The sequence below is a fragment of the Mustela erminea genome, chromosome 1, assembly GCF_009829155.1.
Source record: "Mustela erminea isolate mMusErm1 chromosome 1, mMusErm1.Pri, whole genome shotgun sequence".
NCBI lineage: Eukaryota > Metazoa > Chordata > Mammalia > Carnivora > Mustelidae > Mustela > Mustela erminea.
Genome location: NC_045614.1, coordinates 88,505,827 through 88,533,330, shown reverse-complemented (window position 1 = coordinate 88,533,330; position 27,504 = coordinate 88,505,827). Strand labels below are relative to the sequence as shown.

The window sequence follows — 27,504 nt, the reverse complement described above, 5'->3', positions numbered from 1 at the left end:
TCCTGAGATCTAGCCCTACACTGGGCTCTCTGCTCAGCAGGGAGCCTAGTCCCCCCGCCCCCCGCCCTGCCTACCTACTTGTGATCTCTCTCTCTCTCTGTGTCAAATTAATAAATAAAATCTTTAAAAAATATGCAAAATATACTTGCTTGGCAATTATTAGTTGCCTTGACCTAATTGAAAGACTTAAAAAATGAATTCACTATTGGTTTATTACTATATATATATATATATATATATATATATATATATTCCAAATATGTTTAATCCTGTACTGGTGTTTCAGTGGGCCTGAGTTAGATGACAGGTAGTGAAAAATGAACAGAATACACTTCCAGCTCAGACATGCTTTTATTCTAGAACTTGTCACTTGTTCCATTGTAATTCCCAAGAACAGCTCTGGTCATATAGAATATTCATTTTTTCCATAATTTTTTTTCCCAGCAAAAACCAAGTACATATAAAGCAAAGCATGTTAAATGTAAAACAAAGGATCACAGCACAAAATAGCCATTCATAAAATTAGCCTCATTTCACTTTTTTTTTCTCAGGAAATCCATTCTTTTCTAAATGTTCTGGTAAAGAGCAAACATTGACTGTGGTGGCAGCAGCTGGCCAGGTGGGTTTTATAGGGTACTCAGGGCTGGATTCACCAGCTGTACCAGAATTGAAGAGATGGACGAGAGTTTCTCATTCTATGAGGAGATAGGAGACATTCCTAGGAAATGCTAATTCTAACTGCTTTTTCTTCAACTGCCCCATCTGAGATGTAGATGGGATGAAAATCATGACAAAAATCTTTAAGCAGATATAGCATCATATTGCTATCTGAACCATCCAGAGCTCTCGAAGAAAAGATTCCGTCAGCTTTTCCTGGTCAGTTGTCCAAGTTCTCGGAAGAGATGAAATCATTCCTAGTTTCTCAGTTATGCTTATTGATGTCTTCACTCAGAAAAGTCTCCCTTTCAGATTTGAAGCAGAACAAATTTAGCATGTTATTAGCCAATTGGTTTCATGAAAAGTTCCTGCCCCTCACCACTCCACTTCTGACAGATGATTTGTAGTTTCTGGTTGGAATTCCAGTGGAATGATCTCCCTTTTCTGCTATGATCATCTTGAGTCCTCACCATCTACAAAATATAAAAATATAAATTGTTCTTAAAGTCACCGTATTTGTTTATTATGTTTCCTCTAGACTCAACTCCTCTTTTGCCACATATGAATTGAACACACATAGTTTGCTTCTTTCAAGAGTCAAAATAAAAGGGTGATGTGATGATCTATACAAATGAGCAACATATAAGTAGAACTATAAATGTGATTCTTCCTGGGAAAATGTTGGTACCTTCATCATCTGAAATTCCACACTTAGCACATTCAGTGGCTGGTATCACTGCTTCAGAGCAGGAAGGAATGTGCAGAGCAAGGACTCTGCCCAGAATCCTTCTAATCTTCTTTTTTAGCATTAATTTCTAGGACAAAATGCTTTCCTTTCTTGTCCTTCTTCCCTCCTCCTCCCTAACCACCCTCGTGTGAGCTTTCACTTTAGCATCAACACCTACTATTCTTAGGAGGACTTCTGTCCCACCACTGGAGTGGTTTCCATCACCTGCAGCATGAGTGCCTGGGAAGTCACAGCCCCGGACCTGTCGATGATCTACCAAGAGAGTGAGAAAGCCCAACTCTTTTGTTCAGGTCAGGATGACTCCGCAGTATAACTCAACATGCTGGAGTATCTGCGTGTAGCAAGCTAAAGCTGTACTTGATGGTACTTTGCCTGAGATGACACCCTTGCTTGTCTTCCACTTCTTCCCTCTCATGCTTCTTCCATTCCCTTTCAGTTTCTCCTGTGAGTGAGTGCCATCTCCATAAATCGCAAGTACACAAATCCTCACTGCAGGGTCAGCTCCAGGGAACCTGGCCCAAGGCAGGATGTGAGAGATGATCCCATGTACTTATCTTCAGACTTACTTACATACCCATCCCAAAGGAAACAGTCATGTACACTTGCCGTGCATATTTTAAAGTTAACATCTAATTATTTTTTTTCATTATGAGTTTAAGCATTTGAAAAGGATGTAATTTGTGACATAGTGTAAAAACTCACATTTAGAAATAAAACTGCCATCTTTTTCTTTTAATTTACCCAATAGAATATATATAGCACAAAGATTTGATAGCACCCATTTTCCATTGAAAATATATGTAAACATGCTCATGCTTCAAAGTCAGATATTTTGTAGTGTTCCTTTTTCTCCTTAAACATGTATTTCCATTCCACTTCCCACACAGAATTTCATTTAATTGTAATATATTTACATGCTTTAAAATCTTTTGTTTGCCTAATCATAAATCTTTGCATCAAAAAATATATTTAAGCACATGTTTTTTATTTCCTATGACTATAAGCTTCTATGTGTTAACATTTTCTGATGGAATACCATTACAATTTATCAAAACAGCATATATATTTAAATTTTGGTAATTCTATCAAAACAAAAATCAAAAATTTTATTGGAAATGCATTTCTTATTGAGATGGATAGTTTTTAGCTATTACTTTTACTTACTAGTACAATTTACTGCTAGAGTGATGCAATTTCTTTTAAAGATTTTATTTATTTATGATAGAGATCACAAGTAGTCAGAGAGGCAGGCAGGGAGAGAGAGGAGGAAGAAGGCTCTCTGTGGACCAGAGAGCCCAATGTGGGGCTCGATCCCAGCACCCTGGGATCATGACCCAAGCCGAAGGCAGAGGCTTTAACCCACTGAGCCACCCAGGCACCCCGAGTGATGCAAAATTTAATATTAATTCTATTAATATTTATTGTTATAGTTTTAAGCACTGATAAATATTGTTTACATAGACAGATGGGTTTTGAAGGAATTTTATTATAGCAATACCAAACAATTCTTTGAATTCTGAGTTATGTGCCAAAAACTACCCAGTAATCTTTCAAAAAGCTTTTATTTACAAAAGAATCTGTTACCCTGTCACTGGATGACATTTTCTCACTTCTGGGAAATGCACCCAAAAACACTTCATTGAACTTATCAAATGGCTATTAATAATACTAGTTAGTTATTCTTTCACTTACAGGTATGGTGTTTAACCCGAGACACTAAAATGTGGCTGGAAAATCTTAATATTGATAAATAAAGCACACTTCACATGTCTGCTATTACCATATTTTTTGATAAAATAATATTGCTTATAATCTGTTTTATGTATTTTATCCTTCAGGATCTTTATTTTTTAAAGATTTAATTTATTTATTTAACAGAGTGAGAGAGAGAGAGAGAGATTACAAGTAGGCAGAGCAGCGGGCAGAGAGGGGAGGAAGCAGGCTCCCTGCCGAGCAGAGAACCCCAATGTGGGGCTCTATCCCAGGACCCTGAGATCATGACCTGAGCCGAAGGCAGAGGCTTAACCCACTGAGCCACCCAGGTGCCCCTTTCCTTCAGAATCTTGAGGCTCCAACTTGGCTTATTCTCTTGATGGGACATATCCCCATATAGCCTAATTGGCAGAACTAGTCCTTACAGTAAAAATTAACATCGCTTTTTCATTTGGGAGATTTGGTCTTCCAACTGAAATAAGTATTTTACTGAGGGTCTCTGTGATGATGTCTTACTTATGATTCCATTCCAAGATAGGTAAATGATTAAGGGTTTTGTTATTATTTTTTTGGCCTGATGAAACAATGCCTGCTCTCCACTGATACTTCATTTATAGGCTCTCTGCTTTGTTCTCATGGATTTCTCACTTTGAAGAGAGGTGTTTTTTGCCAAGATCGGGGATGGAGCAGGCCAGATTATTAAATGATACTTATCATCACTCCTACCGTCCTTACTCTATAGTATAACTGAATTCAAACGTCAAAACATGAATTCAAATACCTCATTTCTAGCAACACATTTCTTCCTTAACAGAAACATGTACAGGATGGGAAAGAACTGAAGCCTTACCTGGCTTAAAGGAGGCCTACAGATCCAGTATTTAAAATGACTCTTTGACAACATGCTCCCCCCTCCTTACCTTGTGCCTCCCTAGGAGGGTTTACATTTGGGCAGAGCACAGAATCAGACTCAGAATGGCTGAGAGAGATGCCTAGCAGGCTTAACTGGAAGCAAATGCAACCCTTGATCTTGGGGTTGTGAGTCTGATCCCCATGTTGGGTATAGAGATTACTTAGGAATAAAATCTTAGGGGCACCTGGGTGGCTCAGTGGGTTAAGCCTCTGCCTTCGGCTCAGGTCATGGGTTGTGGGATCGAGCCCCACATCGAGATACTTGCTTGGCGGGGAGCCTGCTTTCCCCTCTTTCTCTGCCTGCCTCTCTGCTTACTTGTGAGCTCTGTCAAATAAATAAATAAAATCTTAAAAAAAAAATCGTAAAAAAAAAAAGGATGGTTGAGAAATATGCCTTTTTTTTTTTTTTTTAAATGAGGTGGGGGACATTTGTAAAAGGGGATGCAGGAAAGGAGACCCTCCATGATTCCTCAAATAGAGACATTCTCAGGTAGACAGAGTCCTTTAAGACTAATTTTTAGGGGGCACCTGGGTGGATCAGTGGGTTAAAGCCTCTGCCTTTGGCTCAGGTTATGATCCCAGGGTCCTGGGATGGAGTCCCACATCAGGCTGTCTGCTCAGCAGGGAGCCTGCTTCCTCCTCTCTCTGTCTCTGCCTCTCTGCCTACTTGCCTGTCAAATAAATAAATAAAATATTTAAAAAAAAAAAGACTAATTTTTAGAAATCCATGCCCTGGGAAGTCTTTGTGTGCCCCTTAGTATGAAAAACACTGGCCTTCCCAAGCTCCTCATTACACAAATAAAAAAGCTGAAGACCAAGATAAAATTTGAGATCACAAAGCTAGTTGGTGACAGAACCAAAATTAGCATCCAAATCTCCTCATTCCTAATCTGGCATTCTTTCCACCATGGCCGTCAGCTCTAATGCCATTTGTCATCACCACTGTCATTATCATCATCATTTTAAATAATAGCTAACATGTATTAAGGTTTCACTCTATGTAAAGTGATATTTGAAGCAATTTACATTCATTTAAGGATCATATTACCCTACGATGTAGGCTCCATTATTCTGGCCATTTTACGGGTAGGGAAATGAAACCTCAGAAAGGCAAAATAATGGGCCTCGGATCACATGACCAGTAACTGCAGAAATAGGAGTCAAATCCATATCCTTATCCAGTGGCCCCTGGGTTCACTCTTTTAACTATTGTTTCCCAAACTGGTTTCTATAGAACACTAGTCCCTGATAAAAGATTCTGTGGTCATAATGGTTTGACAGTAGCCTCTCTCTCAGAAACACAGTGAAGATTAGCCCAATAAAGGCACTAAGAAGTCCTGCAAAAATGATACCTACTTATCAGTGTTTTACAAGAAAAATTTCTCCCAATTACCTATTAATATCTAACAAAAGGACTCCCATTAAAGAAGACTAATTTAGGCTCAATATTTCTAACACTAGGTCAGTGGTTCTCAAACCCTGGCCTGCATCAGAATCATCTGGAGAGTCCCAACCCCAGAGTTTCTGATTCAGCAGGTCTTTGGTAGGATTCAAGGATCTGCATTTCCAATGACTTCCTAGATGATGCTGATGTTGATGGTCCAGGGACCACGCTTTGAGCAATACTCTTCTTGATGTTAGAAAAACAAAGACTAAGAAACAAGCCCTAACGTGGTATAATGGGAAAAGGAATACAGTTGTTCTTCTTAAAAATCCACATTAAAACCTTGCAAATGTACATTAATGAGTAAAATAATCTGTACATTAAGTAGATGGATAGAATCTAAACATCAGAAAAATGAGTAGGTGAAAAGAAAGCTCACTCTCTCTGGGAAAACAAAGATAAACATAGCAAGATCAACATATAAGGGCTGATCATCCTTCACAATGAATTATTTTTAATTGTCACATATATTACCAGACTTAGATCATTCATGTAAGATAATCCTAGCTGATTATATGCCAAGCACATTGTGTATTTTGACCTTCATATGTATCATCTCCAATCTTTCAACAACCCAGATAATGAATTTTTTTCAGATAAATATTTTATTATCTTTTTTCCATTGATTATTTGTGTTCTAGGAACACAATTGTAGGGTATGCGTCTTTGTGACGAAATGGTATTGGACTAGGTGCTGTGAATATTCTTTGGTAAGACAATTTTAGATGTCTGCAACTTCCATTTCCTTATCTATAAAAAGATACAAGACAACTCAGTGATTTCTAAAGTCATTCCATTTTCAATTCTAATCTTGCATGATTCCATTCCAAGAAAGAAGCCAAACTGACATTTCCTAAAGAGACTCAGACTGACTTCATGGAGAAGAGATGGCCAAATGTCACCCAATCAAGTTACTGGCTAGCACTCTCAGAGGGAAATGAGTAAAGACATCATCAACTTCTGGATGTAGGATATATAATTAAGTAGAAAAATGGAGAAAACTTCTGGAGGAAAGAAATTTTGGAGAATAATAACAAACAAAAAAGATCTCAGTTATGCTCACTTGATAATCCTTTTGAGTTACCAAACTTATCATTTTCAGCAGCAATCTCACCTCAAGAGATTAAGTATTGAGATTAGGTAACAGGACTGATTGAATAGAAATTTATAGAAGTGTTTTTCAAACTTATATGCATATTGGGATTGCTCTGGGGCTTCAAAAAAAAAAAAAAATGTTGCCTGTGTCTCCCTCCCAGAGATCTAAGTGATGTAGAGTGTGGGCTGGACTGTGGAACTGTCAACAAATACCCAGGTCATTATAATCCATAGACAAGCTTGGGCAATGCTGATTTATTGGGTTTCTTCCTGTAATTATGTTGTTAATTATATCCCCTGCTGTGGACTGTATTGTGTCCCCCCAAATTCAGATGTCGAAACCCTACATGGCTATATTGGATATATGGCCTTTAAGAAGGTGACTAAGATTAAATGAGGTTTTAAGATGGAGACACAATCTGATAAAAGTGGTGAACTTAGAAGAGGAAGTGACCCTAGGACTGTCTTCACCATGTGAAAACAGAGCAAGAAAGTGGCTGTCTGCAAGCCAGAAAGGAGCTCTCATTAAAACCAGACTGGCTCTTGCCCTGACCTTGGTCTTCCCAGCCTCCAGAACCATGAAAAAATAAATTAGTGTTGTTTAAGTCCCCCAGACTATGGTATTTTTTATGGTAGTCTGAGCTAAGATATTTCCTCTTACATCCACCTTCTCTATCTCAGATCTGATTCCTTTCTCCAGTATTGGGAAAGCACACTAAATCAGGACCTGCCAGACTAGGGTCAAGTCCTAGAAAGGCACTAAACCTATTTGAGCTTCAGTTTCTCCATCCAAATATGAGGGGTATTATTTCCTGTCTCTTACACAGGGTTTTGGAGAGAACTCAGTGGGATCATTTACATGAAATTACCTTCAAAGATAGTATGGCTCTGTACACAGGTGAGCTGCAGCTGGTACCTGCCACTTTTTCTCACTCAACCAGCCTCCCTTTCATCCCTTCCTTGATTTCCCTCTTGGGCCCCCTCCTCAGTATGTTCTCTCAGCCCTCTGATCCTCAGTCATTTGGCCTCACCCTAACTCCCTGGTTCTCCCATCACTGCTTTCCTTTAGCACATGTCTGTTAGCAACAAATCCTCTTAGTTTTCCTTTATCTGGAAGTATCATTATTTTGTCTTCATTCTGGAGGGCTATGTTCACTGGATATAAAATTCTGTGTTCCGAGTCCTTTGATTTCAGTATGTGAAAGAAAAATATGTTTCACTATCTTTCAGCCTCCATGATTTCTTATGAGAAATCTACCATCATTTGAAGAATTGTTCCTTTCTTTTGTAATATGTAGATTTTCTCTAGCTGCTTCGAGATTTTTATCTTTTGTTTTTAGCAGTTAATGATGTGTCTTGAGTGGGGTTTTAAACTCTGTAAAGTTATATCTTCTACTAATTTGGGAATTTTTTGTCCATGGTTTCCTCTAATATGTATTTTCTTCTGACGAATCTAACTTTCTTTTCTTTCTACTTTCCTTCTAGAATGCCAATAGAACAAATGTTAGACCTTTTGATAATTTTTTTTTTTTTTTTTTTTTAAAGATTTTTATTTATTTATTTGATAGAGAGAGATCACAAGTAGGCAGAGAGGCAGGCAGAGAGAGAAGGGGAAGCAGGCTCCCCACTGAGCGGAGAGCCCGATGTGGGGCTCGATCCCAGGACCCTGAGATCATGACCTGAGCCAAAGGCAGAGGCTTAAACCACTGAACCACCCAGGCGCCCCAGCCTTTTGATAATTTTTTACAAGTCTCTCAGGTTCTGTTCATTTTTAAAAATCCCTTTCAGATTATATAATTAATATATCTTCAAGTTCTTTGAGTCTTTCCTCTGTCATCCTCCTTCTGCTTTTGAGCCTGTCCATTAGTTGCATATAAAACCCAGTGCTCATCACCACACATTTCTGCTGAGAATACCTTTCTGTTCATTTCAGGTTGTTTGCCTTTATCTCATGGAGCATAGTTAACATAGCTGCTTCAATGGCTTTGTCTGTTGTCTTTTCCTTTAAGAATAGTTCACATCTCCTGGTTCCCTGTATGTTGCCTAGTTTTAGGTTTTATCATGAACATTTTGGCTATTATGTTGTATAGACTCTAAATCCTAATATGATACTGTGTAGAATTTTAAATTTTTTGTCAGCAGGCAATCAACCGGTAGGTTGCAAGTGCTGTGTTACCTCCTATGAACAGTGGTTCTATCTTCAGTTTAATGTTCAAAGCCTTTGCTATCCTGTTCTGGGTCTTCCCCATCCATGCACAGCATAAGCCCAGGGCTTATGCAGCTCCCATAATTGGAATTAGAGGATCCCCTTCTCCAGTTCTCTTCTCTCTGGGGCTATCTATCCTACATGCTGGCCAACAGGGTTTCTCTTCCTAGTTCCTCTGGCCAGAAAAACAGGGTTTCTCTTTAATTTTAGCTAGCTAGCCTTCTACTCAGCTCCAAACTTTGCCTACTTTCAGAGCAAAACAGTGGGCAAAATAGTGAGAGAAGGGGTGCCTGGGTGGCTCGTTGGTTAAGCATCTACCTTTGGCTCAGGTCATGATTTTGGGGTCCTAGATTGACCCTTGCATCAGGCTCCCTGCTCAGTGGAGACCCTGCTTCTCCTTATTCTTCTGCCTCCTCCCCTGCTTGTATGCTTTCTCATTCTCTGTCAAATAAATAAGTAAAGTCTTCTAAAAATTTTTTTTTTAATGAGAGGAAAGAGAGGGGAAATGGGGATTTCTTCCATAACCTCTTACAAACAAGGGCCCCTTTTCTTAGTTCTCTGTCCACAAACATGGGGTTTGTACTGAGTTTTAGCCTCCTGCCTTACTGCCATTACACAGTTCCAGGACTGGGGTCTGGCCTCAGGCCAAATCCACAAAAGGAAACAGAAAAGACAATGGGAAACTTTATAATATATCTGCTTTTTGTTTCTTTTCAGAGATTTCAGGAGATTGCTTTTTTGTGTTTTCTCCAGAGTTCTCAGTTGTGATCAGTGGGAGAGAGAGGCTATATGGGCTTAGTCCATCTTGACTGGAAACAGATATTTCATTGTATTTATATTTGATTTTTCTTTTCTTACACGTCCCTTCCCTTTCTATAGTTTTCTATATTTCTTCTATTCTCATTACTGATTCTGTTCAATATCTATATACTAGCTATGCCTATAATTATACCCATATCTAATACATATAGTATAGATGTATATATGAAGTGTTGATATATATATTAGTATATATTACAATATTGTGTATTAATATAGTGATATATATTACATACTTAATATTGTTCATACATACTGTATACATACATGGCATTTCATTATATAATCATACCAAATTTGATTTATCATACCTGCTATTGGGCATTTTTGTTTCCACTTTGGGACTACTACAAATAATGCTTTTATGGACATTCTAATACATGACTTTTGATGAATATAAATATTTTCTGAAAGGCATATACATTAAAGTTGATAGCCATAGTATATGTATATTTTCAGCTTTAGTAGACACCCAAGAATATTTATTTTAAAGTAATTTCCCATGTAGTTTTGATACACAACAAAAATTGTAAATAGCTTTTCTAGAGCCTACTATAGCTTCCTGTTCTCCATCTTCCATTTTTCCCTTTAACTCTAGGTCCAGAAACACCTCCTTACATTGCCTAGGAAGCTGCCCTCAGTCTCCAGAGAAGTCCACTCCAGACACTGGTTAGAAGCCCATATTTCAGAGCAGGAAAGCCTGGGTTGCTAAGGGAGAAGGTGAGGTTTGTTGCATAGCTCTCCCCCACTGCATTTTGCACAGGGATGAAGGGCTCTGCTTGCTTAATCAGGACTTGTGTGGTCCTTTTTCTCATCCCCTTTCCTGACCCCACAAACATCTATACCTACTTCCAGTTCTGGTTTTGTCAACACCATTGATTCCCTTTTTTTTTTTTTTTTTTTTTGCCTTTCTGGAGTTGTGTCTTGTCTGCCTCCTCATTTTGGGAACCCCTTGCAACCCTAGATGATAGGCACCTCTATCCTGTCACTCCTACTTGTCCCAGTGAGTTCTCCTTGCTCATCTTCACTCAGCTTCCACCAGGGGAAATCCAAAGGTACTTCAGGGTCTTCGATTCTATTGTACCCAAGGTTACCTTTTTTATCTTGTTGTTTACCATCTGCTAGAGCTGGCATTTCTTCTGATTGTGCCTCTTTCTCATTGTTCACCAGCAGTTCTCCAGTTGAAAAGAGCAGGTATAACTTCTGGATCAAATCAGTAGCAGTCTCAGAACCATTACTAGGACTGATCCCTAATACAAATGAATGCTGCTCCTGGGAACCAAATTCATCAAACAGCTCACTGTTTCCTGTCTCTATTTTATACACCTCAGGAATATGGCTGAGGTGACAGAGAAAAGAGATGAAAACTACATTAGCCAAGTCCCTTTCAGAATTAAATGTAAATACAGGCAGATATAGAACAGCAATAAATTTTATGCACATGCTTGGAGTAGTCCAAATTCAGTTTGTGGATGAAACCTGACTCAGGGGCATTTTTAAAAAAATATTCCAAAGGAAATTAGAACGTTGTAACAATGGCTTAATACTCCAAAGCAATCTTATTTTCACCACTGAATTTTTATTGAGTATTTAGGGTTGTACTTTGCAAAATCGAACAGAAAAGAATCCTTCCTACTAGTCTTCATATGGGTTCTGTTTTTTAAATGGTGAATGTTCTGGTTGCTTTTGCAATTTTTTTCTCTTTTTGTTTTTATTTTCCTCTAAGATTGTTATATCTAAAATTTGATGTTATAAGTTTTCTGTTTTGTTAGTACCCAATATTAGAGTGGTATTATATAAGGTATTACAAAGAACTTTTTTTTTTCCATAAAAGCAACAGAAATGGAAACATGGTTCTTTCTAATATGGGTCATATTCTATCTGCTATTAACTCCAGATCTGTGCAGTCATTACAGACCAGGAGTATTTCACACACACACTCACACACACACACCCCTACATCCCAAGCAAACTTGCATCCTGAAAACTAAAGCACAGTTCATTTAAAATTATTTTTTTTAAGGACTATTTCCAGCTGTAGTATTACCCAAACTGAACTTGCCAACTCACAATGCATTGTTTCCTGAGCCAACATTCTCTGGGTTGGGAGAGGTGATGTTAACACACTTGGGTCTCAGATCTGCAGGGGGATATTTGTTGATGGCACCTGGAGAAAGAGTGCACTGGTTAATCTAAACTTTATCCTTCTATATTCTATCGCCCAGGTCAGTCATCTTCTCCTGTGGTTAGAGGTATCTTCAAGAGCAAATTAATTTTATAAAGTCCTTGGCAAAGTAGTCACCCTCTGACATTTGCAATATCTCACTGGCAAAGTCAATGAGATAAAGCAGTGATCGAGTCAAAAATTCTCAAGCTCTGTATGTCACAGGCTTGTGATACAATTCAAGGACATCTCTCCATCCCTTCTAAGATCTATTTCTCTTCCTCTAAATAGAAGATCTTTCCAGAAGACACATTGAGCTACTGAAATTGTCTGTCCTATTTATCTTAGGGTTGAAAGGAGGCATTTTTTTTTTTTTTTTGCAAGTAGTGAATCTGCTATGATACATATGAATCAAGAATTCCAAAATTCCTTAGGGTTACATGAGCCCTGGGGCTTTGTGCAGGGCAGCAAATCTGCATTTCTGTTAATTCTCTGGGAAACTTGCAGGAGCTGCAGGTAACTAATGTGGCCTCTGCCTCACTCCTAATCCCAGCACAGGCCAGAATTTGCTTGATGCCACAAGCTCTCAGGTAGTCTACTATACTCACGTCTAAAATTGCAACTCACAGACAGAGGCTGGAGCAGTCACTCTCAAAGCCCCACTATTAAAAAGACACCCTTAAGACCCTGCTTGGCTATGCCTGAGCCAGTTGTTTGGGACAAAGGCTCTGGAAGAAATTCATGCCCATGGCTCAAAAGAATTAAAGTCAAACCAAAGGTAATTTTCAATGAAAGATAAAACAGAAGTCCTTGGAGCAGTTGGAGAGTGATGGTAGTGGGATATTACTGATTATAGAAGTGTACTTCTTTTTGGGTACAGTATTGAAATATAGTTTAAAGAAGAGGAGCACAGCTCTGGGGTCAGAATGCATGGGGCTGAGTCTAGAATTTGCCAACTGTTAAACTGGAAACTTTTGGGCAATTTATTTAATGTCTCTGAATCTTTGTTTTCTCACCTGTAAAATGGAGATACTAGTACTTTCGTTTGAGGGCTGTACTGAGGATTAAATGATATAATCCATTTAAAGAAGTTGCTACATAGTACCAAGTACATAGTAAACAGATAAGGGTTAAAAAACACTTTTTTGCCTATATGGTGGTTTTCTGGCAAAGACCTTGACAGTGTAGCAGTAAAGTTCAAGGTCAGTAAGGCCTGATATTTTTCTCTGGTTTTCTCACTGCCTCCTACTCACATCTTAGACTGTACCACTCTCCACTGAAGTAAGGAGTTATTACTAAGCCACCTAGTGGACTGTACACAGATACATTAAATCTATTGCAAAAGCAATAGAAGAAAAAAGGTTTAATGACTTACGTCTGATTAAATGAACAAATGGCTTGACAAACTTGATGATATAGTTCAAATCTGGCTTGTGGATTCGGCCAAGCTGGACTAAGTGATGATCCAGTGGGTGGCTGGCTAATTCCTCTAATTCTTTGTCGTTGTGTATAGGACCAAAGGAAAATACAAATATGGTGTAGCCCTGACACTTGGCTCTCAGAGCTACATTTCTTAAGACTTCTTTGTCTAAGGGGTTGGTTTTGCCAGCAGATATAACAAAGATAACTTTCTTTTTCCTCAGGTTGGGCGTTCCTACAAATACATTATCAATTGTCCACTGCAGGGCATGGCCAATAAAAACATCTCCATTGAGTTGTTGAAAAGAGTCTTGGAGATGATGTTTCATTTGGTGTACATTGTTGTAAGTAACCAAATCAAATTCCAGGTAGACAGGGCATTCTTCACTGTTGGGCATATAGCCTGGAGGAGAATAGCTCACAACTGCCACTCTATCTCCTAACATGGAAGTCAGTGGGTAGGAGGCAACACGAAAATAATCAAGCACTGAGATTAGAAAAGCTTTCACTTCCTGAAACTCATCATTTCCTATTCTTTGGGAAGCATCTATGAGGAAAGCCACATCCATGTAATATTCTTGAAGAGAGGTATCTCCAGGTTCATTAGTAAGACCTGGTTCTTCTTTTCTGCCATGGTTTTCATGTCCTGCAATAGAATAGCTCAAGTCACTCTTTTCAGCAGAAGGCTAAATTTGGAACTGCTAGCCAAGGATGACCAAAAAACATCATGGGATTTTGCCATGTGCTATTCCCATACCCATGGCAGACATCATAAATCAATTATAGTACTTATTCCCAGATGCATTCTCCACGCACTGCATGGGAAACCACCAGCATGCCATAGGTGCTGTCATGTGACAAAAAATGTATTTGCTAGCCTGTCTCAGATATTTGTCAAAGGACTGGTTGATCCTCTAGCTAGTATCATATGTAAGTTGAGAAACATATAACTATTTTTAGTGCACTCCACATGATTACGAAGTACACATTTGTATGAGATCTAATTATTATGCAGCCACTCTAAGAGAAAGGCATATATGTCAAAGTCATATTTATTGATGTTACAAACACATATACCTTTATACATATGTTCAAAATATGTACTATAGTGTGATTTCATGAGAGCAAATATAAATGCTGACTTTAGAATCCAAACTCTGTGTAAGACCTTAAATACTCTAAGATGCTGGTACCTAAAGTGCCAGTCCACAAAATGTTTATTGGCCCAGGACAAAATCAGGAGCTTGCACATGTTGTCAGACATCTGCATTACTAAGCATACTGTTTAGATTACCTGACTTTTTTTTTTTTTTTTTTTTTTGGTAGCAAGACTTTCTCAATGAATGAAACGGTGCCTTGATTTACATTCTGATGCTGATGTCTTACCTTGCTGCAGATCTGCCCTTCAAGTAGCACTGCTCTAAGCCTAAGGGATCATGAAACCATGTCCACAATCATGTTCATGTGGATGGTGACTGGTCAGTGAAGACACAACAGGAAATGTCAGCTCAGAAAGACAAGAAGTAGGTGGCCAATGTTCTTTTTTCTATGAAATAAGTATGTCTATAAACCTAATCAAGCAAGAAGATTTCTAATTGGCAAAATTTATTGATCCCCATCTGTGCTAAAACCCCATTATTCATGCTTTATATTTATTACTTTATTTACTACTCACCATACTTACAAATAAATCAATTAACCTGTATTAATGCCATAAAATCTTAATAAAATAGGATGCCAAAAACAACCCCATGAATAATGCTATTAACAGGGCAAACGAGGGACGCCTGGGTGGCTCAGTTGGTTGGACGACTGCCTTCGGCTCAGGTCATGATCCTGGAGTCCCGGGATCGAGTCCCGCATCGGACTCCCAGCTCCATGGGGAGTCTGCTTCTCTCTCTGACCTTCTCCTCTCTCACCTTCTCACTCTCTCTCTCTCAAGTAAATAAAAAAATAAAAATCTTTTAAAAAAATTAAAAAACCAAAAACAACAACAACAACAACAACAAAAAACAGGGCAAACGATCCATTATACATTTGTAGCTCAAATAAATCTGAATTTCTAGGGTAAACTCTACATTATCTTTTTTATCTATTGTTGAATTTTGACAAATAAAAATTATATAAAAATCGTGAGATGTATAATGTAGTGTTTTGATATCACTACACCTTGCGTAATGATTATGACAATCAAGCTAATATTATTGGATTTGGTTTACTTAAAATTTTGTTTAGAATTTTTGCAGCTACTAATGGGTATTTACCCCAAAGATACAGATGTAGTGAAAAGAGGGGCCATCTGTACCCCAATGTTTATAGCAGCAATGGTCACGGTTGCCAAACTGTGGAAAGAACCAAGATGACCTTCAACAGACGAATGGATAAGGAAGATGTGGTCCATATACACTATGGAGTATTATGCATCCATCAGAAAGGATGAATACCCAACTTTTGTATCATCATGGAAGGAACTGGAAGAGATTATGCTGAGTGAAATAAGACAAGCAGAGAGAGTCAATTATCATATGGTTTCACTTATTTGTGGAGCATAACTAATAACATGGAGGACAAGGGGAGATGGAGAAAAGAAGGGAGTTGAGGGAAATTGGAAGGGGAGGTGAACCATGAGAGACTATGGACTCTGAAAAACAATCTGAGGGTTTTGAAGGGGTGGGGGGTGGGAGGTTGGGGGAGCCAGGTGGTGGGTATTAAGGATGGCACGTACTGCATGGAGCACTGGGTGTGGTGCAAAAACAATGAATTCTGTTACGCTGAAAAGAAATTTAAAAAAATTAAATTAAAAAAAAGAATTTTTGCAGCTATGTTTATGAGGAATATTGGAGTGTACTTTCATATGCATGTAGTCTTTGGTTTTGTTATCCTGGCAATATAGCCTTAAAGAATGAGCTGGAAAGAATTCCTTCCTCTCAGTTTTCTGTAAGAATCTGTGTAGAATTGGTATTATTTCTTCCTTAGATATTTTGTTTTATTTGCCACTGAAGTCTTGGAGGCTTGGAGTTTTCTATATGGGAAATTTTGAACTACAAATTCAATTTCTTTAATAGGTTTAGGGCTATTTTGGTTACTTTCTGAATGAGCTCTGGTAATTTGTGAACTGCAAGAAATTTGTCTATTTCACCCAAACTAATTTACAGGCAAAGTTATTTATCATATTCTCTGATTACTCTTTTAATATCTGTTTCCTTTCTCATTTCTGATATTAGTAGTGTCTTCTTTTTTTTTCCTGGAGAGTTTGGCTGCAGGTTTATTGATTTTTATTGATATTCCCCCCCAAAAAATCTGCTTTTGGTTTTACTGATTGTCTCTTTTCTGTTTCATTGAATTCTACTTTAATTATAGTACTTCCTTTCTTCTGCTGCTTACCCAGGTTCTCCTTTTTCTGTTTCTTAAGGTGAAAGTTGAAGTCATTGATTTGAAAACGTTCTTCTTTACCAACATGGTATTTAATGCTATAGATGACCTTCTAAATCCTGCATTAGTGGAATCTCACAAATTCTGGCATATTGCGATTTTATTTGCATTCTTCTCAAAATAGTTTCTAATTTCTCTTTTGATTTCTTCTTTGGCCATAGATTATTTGGAAGCCTTTTACTTAGTTTCCAAATACTTAGGGATTTTTTGAAGATCTTTTGACTACTGATTTTTAATTTAATTCTGTTTTGGTCAGAGAATATAATTGGTATGACTTCAATCTCTTAAAATTTTGAGAACTGCTTTATGGCCCACAATATGACTTATTTTAGTAAGTGTTTCATATGTATTGAAAAGAAAATGTATTCTGTTGTTTGCGGAGTGTTCTATAAATATCCATTAGGTGAGGATAGTTGCTAGTGTGGTTCAAGTCTTCCTACTGATTTTTTACCAAGTATTGAGAGAGGGTATTAGAACTCTGATGCTCTTTTCATTAAAAACAAACAAACAAAAAAACACAAACTTTTTTCTCCCCAAGCTTTATTTTAGATAATTCCATTACTGCATCTTCAAGTTCACTGATTTTTTCTTTTACCAAATCTAATTTGCTATTAATCCCATCCAGTATATTGTTCTTCCTAGACATTGCAACTTTTATCTCTATAAATTGTATTTGAATCTTTTTTTAGTATCTTTTTACCTCTACTTATCTCTACTTAAATTTTTCATGTATGAGATATAGTTATAATAACTGCTTTAATACCTTTGCTAACTCTAACATCTGTGTCAGTTCTGGTTTGTTTTAGAGTGATTATGTTCTTGATTATTGTCAAGTTTTCATGCTTCTTTTTTTCCACAAATATTGTGAAATTTTCCTTTTTGGATGTGGAATACTTGTGTATTCTTACAAATATTTATGCTGTATGCAAACTATTTGATCCTTTTGGGTCATGCTATTATGATTTGTTTGACTAGTCTAGAGCAGTCCTTAATTTCAGGCTAATTATTCCCCACTACTGAGACAAGACCTCCCTGATTTTTCTTTCCAATACTGTATGAATTATGAGTTTTTCCAGGCTTTCTGGCAGGAAAAGGCACTGTTTGTGGCCCTCTATGAGCAACTGGCACTGTTCTATAATCTTTTCTGATGGTTCTTCTCCCAGACTCCGGGCATTTCATCACAGGCAAGTGCCCTCACCACTCTACTGAACAATTGAGGGGACCCTTTGCAGATCTCTTGGGGTTCTCTCTCTGTGCAGCTCTTTCTTTTCTGGCATTTTGTCATGGGAACTCTGACCACCTTGGTCTCCCTAGATTCTAAGTTCTGTCTCATCTCAAGAAGTACATTGGGCTCTGTTTATAGTAGCAATGGCCACGGTTGCAAACTGTGGAAAGAACCAAGATGACCTTCAATGGACGAATGGATAAGGAAGATGTGGTCCATATACACTATGGAGTATTATGCATCCATCAGAAAGGACGAATACCCAACTTTTGTATCAACATGGACGGGACTGGAAGAGATTATGTTGAGTGAAATAAGTCAAGCAGAGAGAGTCAATTATCATATGGTTTCACTTATTTGTGGAGCATAACTAATAACATGGAGGACAAGGGGAGATCGAGAGGAGAAGGGAGTTGAGGGAAATTAGAAGGAGAGGTGAACCATGAGAGACTATGGACTCTGAAAAACAATCTGAGGGTTTGAAGGGGCGAGGGTGGGAGGATGAGGGAACCAGGTGGTGGGTATTAGAGAGGGCACGGGTTTCATGGAGCGTGGTGCAAAAACAATGAATACTGTTACACTGAAAAGAAATAAAAAAATTTTAAAAAAAGGAAATAAAAAACCAAATATATTTTTCTTCAAAAAAAAAAGAAGAAGAAGAAGAAGAAGAAGAAGAAGAAGTACATTGGTCTCTACACCAATTCTTTCTTCCTGCCCCATGGCAGTAAGCTGGGGCAATCATAGGGTTTACTTCATTTGTTTTTGTCTCTCAGGGATCCTTCCTTCATTTCCTTATGTCTATTGTCTTTCATTTCCTGATGTCTATTGTCTTGAAAACTATTGGTTCATGTGTGTTTGTGTGTAGATATATAAATATATATCTAATAGGTGAGAACTAGCCATTTTGTTTGAGATGTTCCTATGTTCTCTTCCTTCTAACAAAAGGACTAAGAACTCATGATTTGTACATCAGATTCTTCGTTTATCAATACATCTGTAGTAACTGAATAGGATTTTGAATTTCACAAGCAGGTATAAAATCTTTGGGCTTTTCATTCCCCATAGAAACCTACCTTTAAATTCTTTGAATTTTTTTTTAATCCAGATAAAAGCCCCTGATTAAACTGTTAGATAAGAAATTGAAAGTGCAGACAAAAGTATTTATTTCATATTCCTCCTTGCTGTGACTGCTATGTACCATACTTTAGACCTAAAAAATCACCATCATAAACACTTCCAGAGTTCTTGGCTATAGTGTATTTGGCTATGAAGGTCAGTTAAATGGATATGTCTGTCATGTTGAAGTTTACAGTCCTGGAGATGACTAACCACCACCTGCGCTGTCATCAGGATCTTTGTTTTCTAACTATAGCATTTTGGTTTCTTTAAAAAGAATAATCAACACACTTTGTTAAAACATGAGGAAAAGTATTTCATAAATGTTCTGATAGAAAAGGAGGATCGATTTATGTTAGTGAAATGTTTTTTCATGCATGCCCATATCAAAAGGTTGACTGCTTTTTCCCAATTTTCTCTTTATAACTGAGCAAAATCTCCATCTTTTTCCAAAGTACCCAGCAGAATTATTTTCTAAGGAGGCATATTTTCGCCCACAAAATCTGTAAAAATAGGCTCTCTTCCTACTTACAGGATTAGCATGAGAATCAAGAAGCTAAATGTAGATACTTATGGTTCAAAAACTCTAAAATTAGTCAAACATGAAGTATGATTATTCTAACTCTGAGTCAAAATTCATCTTACTTAGAGAGAGTGGGTGTTCAAAAATATTTTCTTTCAAGAAAACCTGGCAGGAATGTGGATATAATATATCCATAGCTCATAGCAATGCTGTGTATTTTCTGGAAATGTCATGGTGCCAAATTCCCGTCTCCAAGTTTATGGAAGAATTTCCTCAGAATGGCAGAGAAGGAAGGGCTGGCTTACTTTTTATTGTGGAGGAGGCTTGGAAGGTGTGAGGGATCTAGCTAGATTTCCAGGGAAGCAGCCTCAGAAATTAGTCTAACTTTGGCCAGTATTAAAGCCACAACACCATGTGTGCTCCAATAACTTTAGGGAGAAGTGGGGGTGGAAAGGGAGCTTAGACAGAAGGGAGAATCTACAGGACCCTGACCCATTTGGACTGGGATTAAGTATTCTGTGAAGAAGCTATGCTGCTTTTCATGCAGTTGTGGGAAACCTCAAGATATGTATGAGTTATCCAGTGATCTGATTTGGAATTTGTCCAGGGATCAAAATTAGTCATGTGTTCTTCATAGGCAAGCCACATGTATAACTGAGGCTAACTTACATATTTATTTCTATCCAATTGTACTGTAGATTAAAGTGACGTTGTTTTATAAGATTTCCCATGAGGCTGACAATGTTTTCTTTCCTGCTTTTCCACTGAGTATTTGATGAGACTTCAGGTCTTATGCTCAGCTCTGTGTATGTCTTCTCTCAGTTAACCTTCCACAGGGCACCAAGAGGGTAGAATTACCATCATTCCCCTTTTACAGATGAGCAAGCAGAAGCGTGGAGAAAGTAAATTACTTGGCCAAGAAATGGCAGCTTCGAAGTGGTAGAGGAAGGATTTGACCCCCACTCATGTAACTCCCTCAGAAGAACTGGTCCTCAGAGATGAGGGTAGAGCACACACAAAGGATCATATTAACCACTTCACCAAATGCCCTGAGACCTGGTGTGAAAAATGAGGTTCTTGGTCAATTGCCATTCCTTCTGAGTGAAGCCACTAGAAGAAGTTTTCTTCCAAAATAGGCAACTATATGATTAAATAAAATTTGCAATTTTTTCTTCTCTAGGCATTATAGAACAGTGGTTATGACCAAAACCTTTGGTGTTTTGAGTCCTGTCTCTGCTGTTTGTTACCTCTATGACCCTGAATCCCTCCCTACTTCATTATGGAAAAAGCAGTAATAATACACTATAAACCTTATAAGGTTTTTTTGAGAATTAAAGCTTGCACAGTGCCTAACATGTTCTAATTACTCTACAAATATAATTTTTGGAGGGAGATAAACAAATAGAAAAGTCCCAGACATCTGAAAATCCTGCTCATGTTACTCTATTTCACAAATGAGAATTTTCATCAGAAAAAAACGCACAGCCAGCTAGAATTAACAGAAGATAACTGCACATTCACATATGTACGCGTGTTCTCAGAAATTAGAAGCTCATTCTGCTGTGTTTGTGAATGTTTAACTACAGGGGAGTTAGCAATAATTTATGTACCTCTCCATTTAATGATGCCATCCCAGGCCTGTCCTTCCTCCTGTCTGCTGAGGTCACTGGCCAGGCTCTAAGCTGAGGCAGCAAGGGAGGGAGGCACAAGAATTTTATGCCAAAGGGAAATACAGACACATTTAAAATTCCCTCCTTTTATTGTATGAGGTCCTCTTTCCCCATTTGCCTAAGCAAGTAGAAGTGACTCTTAAAATAGATTTCATCCTCTTACACCAAAGACATAGAATAAATATTTTTCTTAGACTTTATAGGTGGCACTTAGTCTGAAAGACTCACTCTGCAGTCCACTTCATACTCTGAAACAAGTCTGCAGAAGGTACCAGCACACTGAGAAAAAGTGACACATGCCTTAGGAATTATTTAGACCCAGACTACCCAGATCTAACATTTTGGTCTTTATGGTGTTATTCTGTACTCTGGCATCTGGATAAAATTATAAGCAGCTTATAAAGCCAACTTATTCTGGCATTATAGCTTCTGGATGGGTTTATAAACAGGATTTTTTTTAATGAAATTAAATTTTTGGGATAAAAATGCACTACTGAAATTATTTTAAACAATTCTTCCAAATTCTCAAATTTGGCAATTGGATTTATTTCCTCATCTGTAAATGCAGACAATGCCATCACCAGGAAACATGGCATCCCTAGTTAAAAGTTAGTGGGTATGGTTTGAGTCCTGACTCTGCCACTGAAAGTTAAGTACCTGAAGCTTTTAACCTTTGCATCAGTCTCCTCATTTGTAAAATATAAAATATAGGGGAGCCTGGGTGGCTCACTTGGTTGAGTGTCTGACTCTAGATATTGGCTTGGGTCATGATCTCAGGATTGTGAGATCAAGCCCCATGTTAGGCTCTACACTCAGGAAGGAGTCTACTTGAGATGCTTCTTCTCTATTGCACTTTGTCCTGCTCTCTGTTCACATGTGTACACTCTAAATAAATAAATAAAATCTTTAAAAAATACAAAATGTAATAATAATAATAATTAATGATAATAATGGACTTTTTGGTAAAGATTAAATAAAATCATGTGTATAACGTGCTTAGCACTGTGCCTGGCACAGAGTTGTGCTAAGTAAGCAGTAGCTTCTGTGGTTATGATTATTCCTCACACATTGTTCAATCATCCCTCAAGTGAGACAATGCATGCGATGCTTTGAGAATTGTACTGCAGTGAATAAATATTGGCTCCCAAAGCATTCCATTTGCACTTTTAATTAAACTGAATACTTTCTGGGACTCCTGGGTGGCTCAGTTGGTTAAGCGGCTGCCTTCGGCTCAGGTCATGACCCCAGCATCCTGGGATGGAGTCCCACATCAGGCTCCTTGCTCAGCAGGGAGCCTGCTTCTCCCTCAGCCTCTGCTTGCCACTCTGTCTGCAAACAGAGGCACTCTCTCTGACAAACAAAACAAAACAAACAAAGAAAAAAAAACTGAATACTTTCTGACTTGTGTTATGCATTTTTTTCGTACACACAGAATATCCTCTGAGAGACCACAAACTCCTAGAACACAGGGCCTCTGTCTGAGTCTTAAAAGCAAAACAAAAAACAACAAAAAAAAAAACACTCCTAAGCCCCCAAAGAGACTAGCTCAGGACTGAACTCAGAACAGGAGCCAATACATATTTGCCACACCAAAGGCATTTGAATAATCATGGAAAATCTACCTAAAAGCCTACTGCTTTCATATAGTAAGCCCTCATTGAGGGCTGTCACTGTTACCTTCACCTCTACCACCCCCACTATTACCATCCCACCCTCACAACTCCACCACCACCAGCATCACCACCACGATCATCACCACCCCACTTACATACCCCGACCTCCATCTCCACCATTGGCAATACTGGTGCCACCAGCCTCTCTACCACCCTCCTCTACCACCGCCATCAGCAACAGCAAACACCTTCACCACCACCGTCTTCACTACCACCACAACCAGCGCCAACCCTGTCATCAGAATCCCCTCTACCACCACCACTATCACCCCATTACTACAAATATCCAAGTTTTATTCCATAAGAAAGGGGTCTGCCTTGAAAAAAAAGTCACTAGTGTTCTAGAACATTGCTTTATTACTTGTAATAAAGTTTTGCCTGAGACATACAGAAATAACCTCAATGAGCATTTGAATTCAAATAGTCCACATACCCTGAACAACCAGTTCACGTTAGTTTTTTCCACATGCAAAACCTTCATGGGAGATGACCAAAACTGTAATAATGAGACAATAAATTCTCAAGCAAAAGTAAATGCAATGAACAGGAAACTCAGTTTATTCCCCAGAGAACATCAAGATGGTTGAAATTTCCTAAAGAGTTTATGAAACATATCATGAAAATTCAGATATGACCACCATTTTATTACTACCCTCCTCTTTAGAATGTACATTGAAATAAAAGTAGGACATTTATTTGATGTTCCACAGGTGATTCAGAAGCCAATTCTGCTGCATTTAAGTCTAGCATGGACTTAAATTTAGCAGAAGTCAAGATAATATATTCAAGTTCAATACATGGCAGTAAAAATTAGAAACAAGTTAAGTGTTCAATGAGATAAATAAATTCATTCATTGAAAGTAATGTTATGGGATACAGAAAATCAGTATGAAGCTTGCAGCAATATGTAAAATGTATGACATAACATGATGTGAGAAGCAGGATATCCAATTGACTGATATGATGTAAATCTATGGGCTTATGGAAAAACCAAAGAATATATTCCACACTATAAATAGCTTTTGCTAAATCATTTGAGATTCTTTGTATGCAAATTTTGTGTATGACAGTACTTCTATAATTTTTTAAAAATTAGCAGAATCTTGGGTCCCTGGGTGGCTCAGTCGGTTAAACGACTGCCTTCAGCTCAGGTCATGATCCTAGAGTCCTGGGATCAAGTTCCACATCAGGTTCCCAGCTCCATGGGAAGTCTGCTTCTCCCTCTGACCTCCCCTCTCATGTGCTCTCATTCTCTCTCTCTCTCTCTCTCTCTCAAATAAATAAGTAAATAAATAAATAAGTAAAATCTTTATCAAAAAAAAATTAGCAGAATCTGGAGAGTATAATGGAAAAACAGTGGACAGGGTTTAGGAATTGTAAGTCCCTATTCTGAATCTTCCTGAAAGAACTTGAAGAAACATGAAGTTTCTTCTAAAAATGTGTTTTTTCCACTATTGACAGTATGACTGGATAGTGCTTTGGTGTGAGGGGAGGGTCCTGGGATTGTATGATATTTAGCAGCATCTGTGGCCTCTGTCAGTTAGATGCCAGTACTACCTCTCAGGTGTGACAACAAAAATCATCTCCAGACATTGCAATATGTCTCCCAGGGTGCACAGAGTGAAATCACCCCCAGATGAATTTGTAAGAGAATCATTAAATATCTTGCCCCCTCTAATGCCCTGTGATCGAGTCAAAGTCAAAAGACATATTGGCTTTAAAAAAAAAGGGAAAAATGTTACTTCTCATTTCTCAGTGAAATTCATTGAAAAGAACATTAGCTGATGTTATCCTATGGCCTGAAACCCCTTAAAGCTATGAGTGAGCCCCCCAAGCTGAGTCTGTGTTGGTAATTAACATTTCATTACAAGTTATCCTGTCCTTTAATCTTGAAAGTCCACTAACTATAACTTTAATATTGGTTAACTTAGTATCTTTGATGAAAGTGCTATGCTTGCCACTGGCTCAGCAGTTACAACTTAATTAGAATTAAATCACCCATATTTTATTACATAATTCCAAAGAACTATGTGTATTCCACTGGTCGGTAATTAAGAAGAACTGAATTTTCCAAAGAATTTTTATACTGCAAATGTTGTGGTCAAAATGCTTGACTTTATCTCATATATTTAGATCTTAAAAAGTATTGTAGTTGTTCTTTTATTTTTTTAGATGTTGGATGGAGGGAAGAATGACTGTTCTGTGGTTTTACATGAGTAAAAAAAAAAAATATATATATATATATATATATATATAATGCAGTTCACCTGGAATCCTTTGAAAACAGGAATTCCAACTTTTGTCCTGTGGTGCTAGGGTCTCAATTACTTTCAGCTCCCTTGAGAACGCAGAGCTAATCTGGCATGCCAAAGTGGCGGGATGAGCAATGGTTCTTAAAACACAACCTATACTGGGCTCCTTGCTGGCTCAGTGGGTTAAGCCGCTGCCTTCAGCTCAGGTCATGATCTCAGGGTCATGGGATCGAGTCCCGCATCGGGCTCTCTGCTCAGCAAGGAGCTCGCTTCCTCCTCTCTCTCTCTCTCTGCCTGCCTCTCTGCCTACTTGTGATCTCTCTCTGTCAAATAAATAAATAAAATCTTTAGAAAAAAACCCACAACCTGTATTAGAGCTACTTGTTAAAACTCAGATTGCTGAGCTCCAGCCCCAGAGATTCTGACTTGGTAGGTCTGGAAAAAGTACTGAGAAGATGCATTTCTAATGACTTCCCAGATGCTGCTGGTGCTGGTGCTGCAGGGACCACACTTAAAGTTTCTAGCCTTTTCCTTGCCACTCACACCCCTAAATATGAAGCAGTAATTCTGAGGTGGGTTTAGCAATCTGAGTTTATGAAGGACTTCCAGGTGATTCTGATACAGACTGTCATTCAGCTGCTATAAGGATTGGAGAGGGCCATGGAATTAAAGACGAACTTGGACATCAGAGCAGGTAGTAAGAAGCAGAGGGAAAGGCGGGGCGCCTGGGTGGCTCAGTTGGGTTAAAGCCTCTGCCTTCGGCTCAGGTAATGGTCCTAGGGTCCTGGGATGAAGCCCCGCATCGGGCTCTCTGCTCAGCGGGGAGCCTGCTTCCTCCTCTCTCTCTGCCTGCCTCTCTGCCTGCTTGTGATCTCTGTCTGTCAGATAAATAAATAAAATCTTAAAAAAAAAAAAAAAGCAGAGGGAAAGGCATAGGGAAGAGAGGTGGTGATTGTATATCTCATGGGAAACACACAACTCATTTCCAGCCCACAGGACTCTGGAAACTATACATTTTTTAAATGGTTCAGATTCCTGACTTTCTCCCAAGACTCTCAGTTCAAGGGCAGAAAGATCAGCCCTCAGCCACGAGAATTACATTACAAATGGGTAACAAGAGCACATGTGGGTGCTTATGCCAGTTATCAACCTTTTATTTGTGCAATTCATCTGGAACTATCAAAGTTCATCTCTTAGCAACTGAATAAAATATCTGAACCATAATGTCCTCTCCATGAGGATGGCACATTATATAGAAAGTTCTCAGTAGGTTTTGGCAACTGGCTAAAGATGATAAAAGAAGGGACAGAAGGAATAACACTAAATCCTTAGACAACACTTTTTAAAAAAAGACTTATTTATTTGACAGAGAGAGATGCAGAGAGAGAGAGGGAACACAAGCAGGGTGAGTGGGAGAGGGAGAAGCAGACTCCCCACTGAGAAGGGAGCCCGACATGGTGCTTGATCCCAGGACCCTGAGATCATAACCCGAGCTGAAGACAGACACTTAACAACTGAGCCACCCGGGCGTCCCGGCCTAGACAACATTTATGATCTGAAATTCAGATTTATTTTAGAGGATAAAAAATATCTATTATCTTAGGTGTGAGACTCACACTGTTTGCAGGATACCACAACATGACTCAACCCTCCATGGAACTCCCAGCACACTTCAACCCACTACAGGAGAAATGCAGTGGGGCGGGGCAACTAATAATCTACATTTTTTCCTAGTAGAGCCATGTACAATGATTTCTTTGACCAAAATGAACCTTCCTTTTGCTATAAGTATCTTGATTCCCCAACATCTGGTAAATCAATGAAAAAAGTCCATTATTACGGAACAAGGGTTGCTAGAAATGGCAACAAAGATGAATTCCTTTTCTTTCTTTTCTTCTTAAATATCCAGTTATATCTGCCTTTTCCTGAAAAGATTCACATTTCTGAGTTATTCGACTTTAGAGTGCTTACCTTTACCAAAATGATCACAATTGATAATTCAGTATTTAACCTTGTCAAACCACATTTTTTTTCTTTTTAAACCAAACCATTATAAATTCCTGTACCATATCATTGAAATGAACACCCAAAATTAATTATATCTGTTAAAAAGAAGAAATATCTTATTCTCTTCTTTAAGCTATGTCTATATGATAATAAAATTGCTTAACTAAAAAAATACACACAGTTGAATGCCTTGATGCCAAGGTACTACAGACATTTTGTTTTACTGCACTACATCATTTTTTAAGCCCTATTTTTCAACTAATGGTTGACTTTTTTATTATTAATTCTAGCTTGGAAAAGGAAATTCAGTTGTCTTAAAGGTAAAATGAAAATATTTATATTTCATAAGTAGGAGGACAGGGTGGAGAAGTGAGTGTTGAACCCAAGGAAAAGAAAAGGTATTTATTCAAGGAAGTTACTGAGAACGAA

General features: G+C 38.2%; 1 protein-coding gene across 6 annotated transcripts in view; it reads right to left on the bottom strand.

Moving 5' to 3' along the window:
* Nucleotides 1–332: 332 nt before the first annotated feature.
* COL6A5 (collagen type VI alpha 5 chain) overlaps nt 333–27,504 on the bottom strand; it is a 147,197-nt gene continuing 120,025 nt past the window's right edge. For 2 of the 6 annotated variants that reach the window (XM_032332796.1, XM_032332805.1), the window contains 4 exons: nt 13,134–13,823; nt 11,665–11,761; nt 10,689–10,933; nt 333–1,130 (listed from right to left, as the gene is read on the bottom strand). In XM_032332796.1, coding sequence (XP_032188687.1) covers nt 1,111–1,130; nt 10,689–10,933; nt 11,665–11,761; nt 13,134–13,823 — 1,052 coding nt within the window. In that variant the 3' untranslated portion in view covers nt 333–1,110. The remainder of the gene's footprint in view (nt 1,131–10,688; nt 10,934–11,664; nt 11,762–13,133; nt 13,824–27,504) is intronic. The other 4 variants (XR_004283198.1, XM_032332819.1, XM_032332829.1 and 1 more) reach the window with 4 other exon arrangements.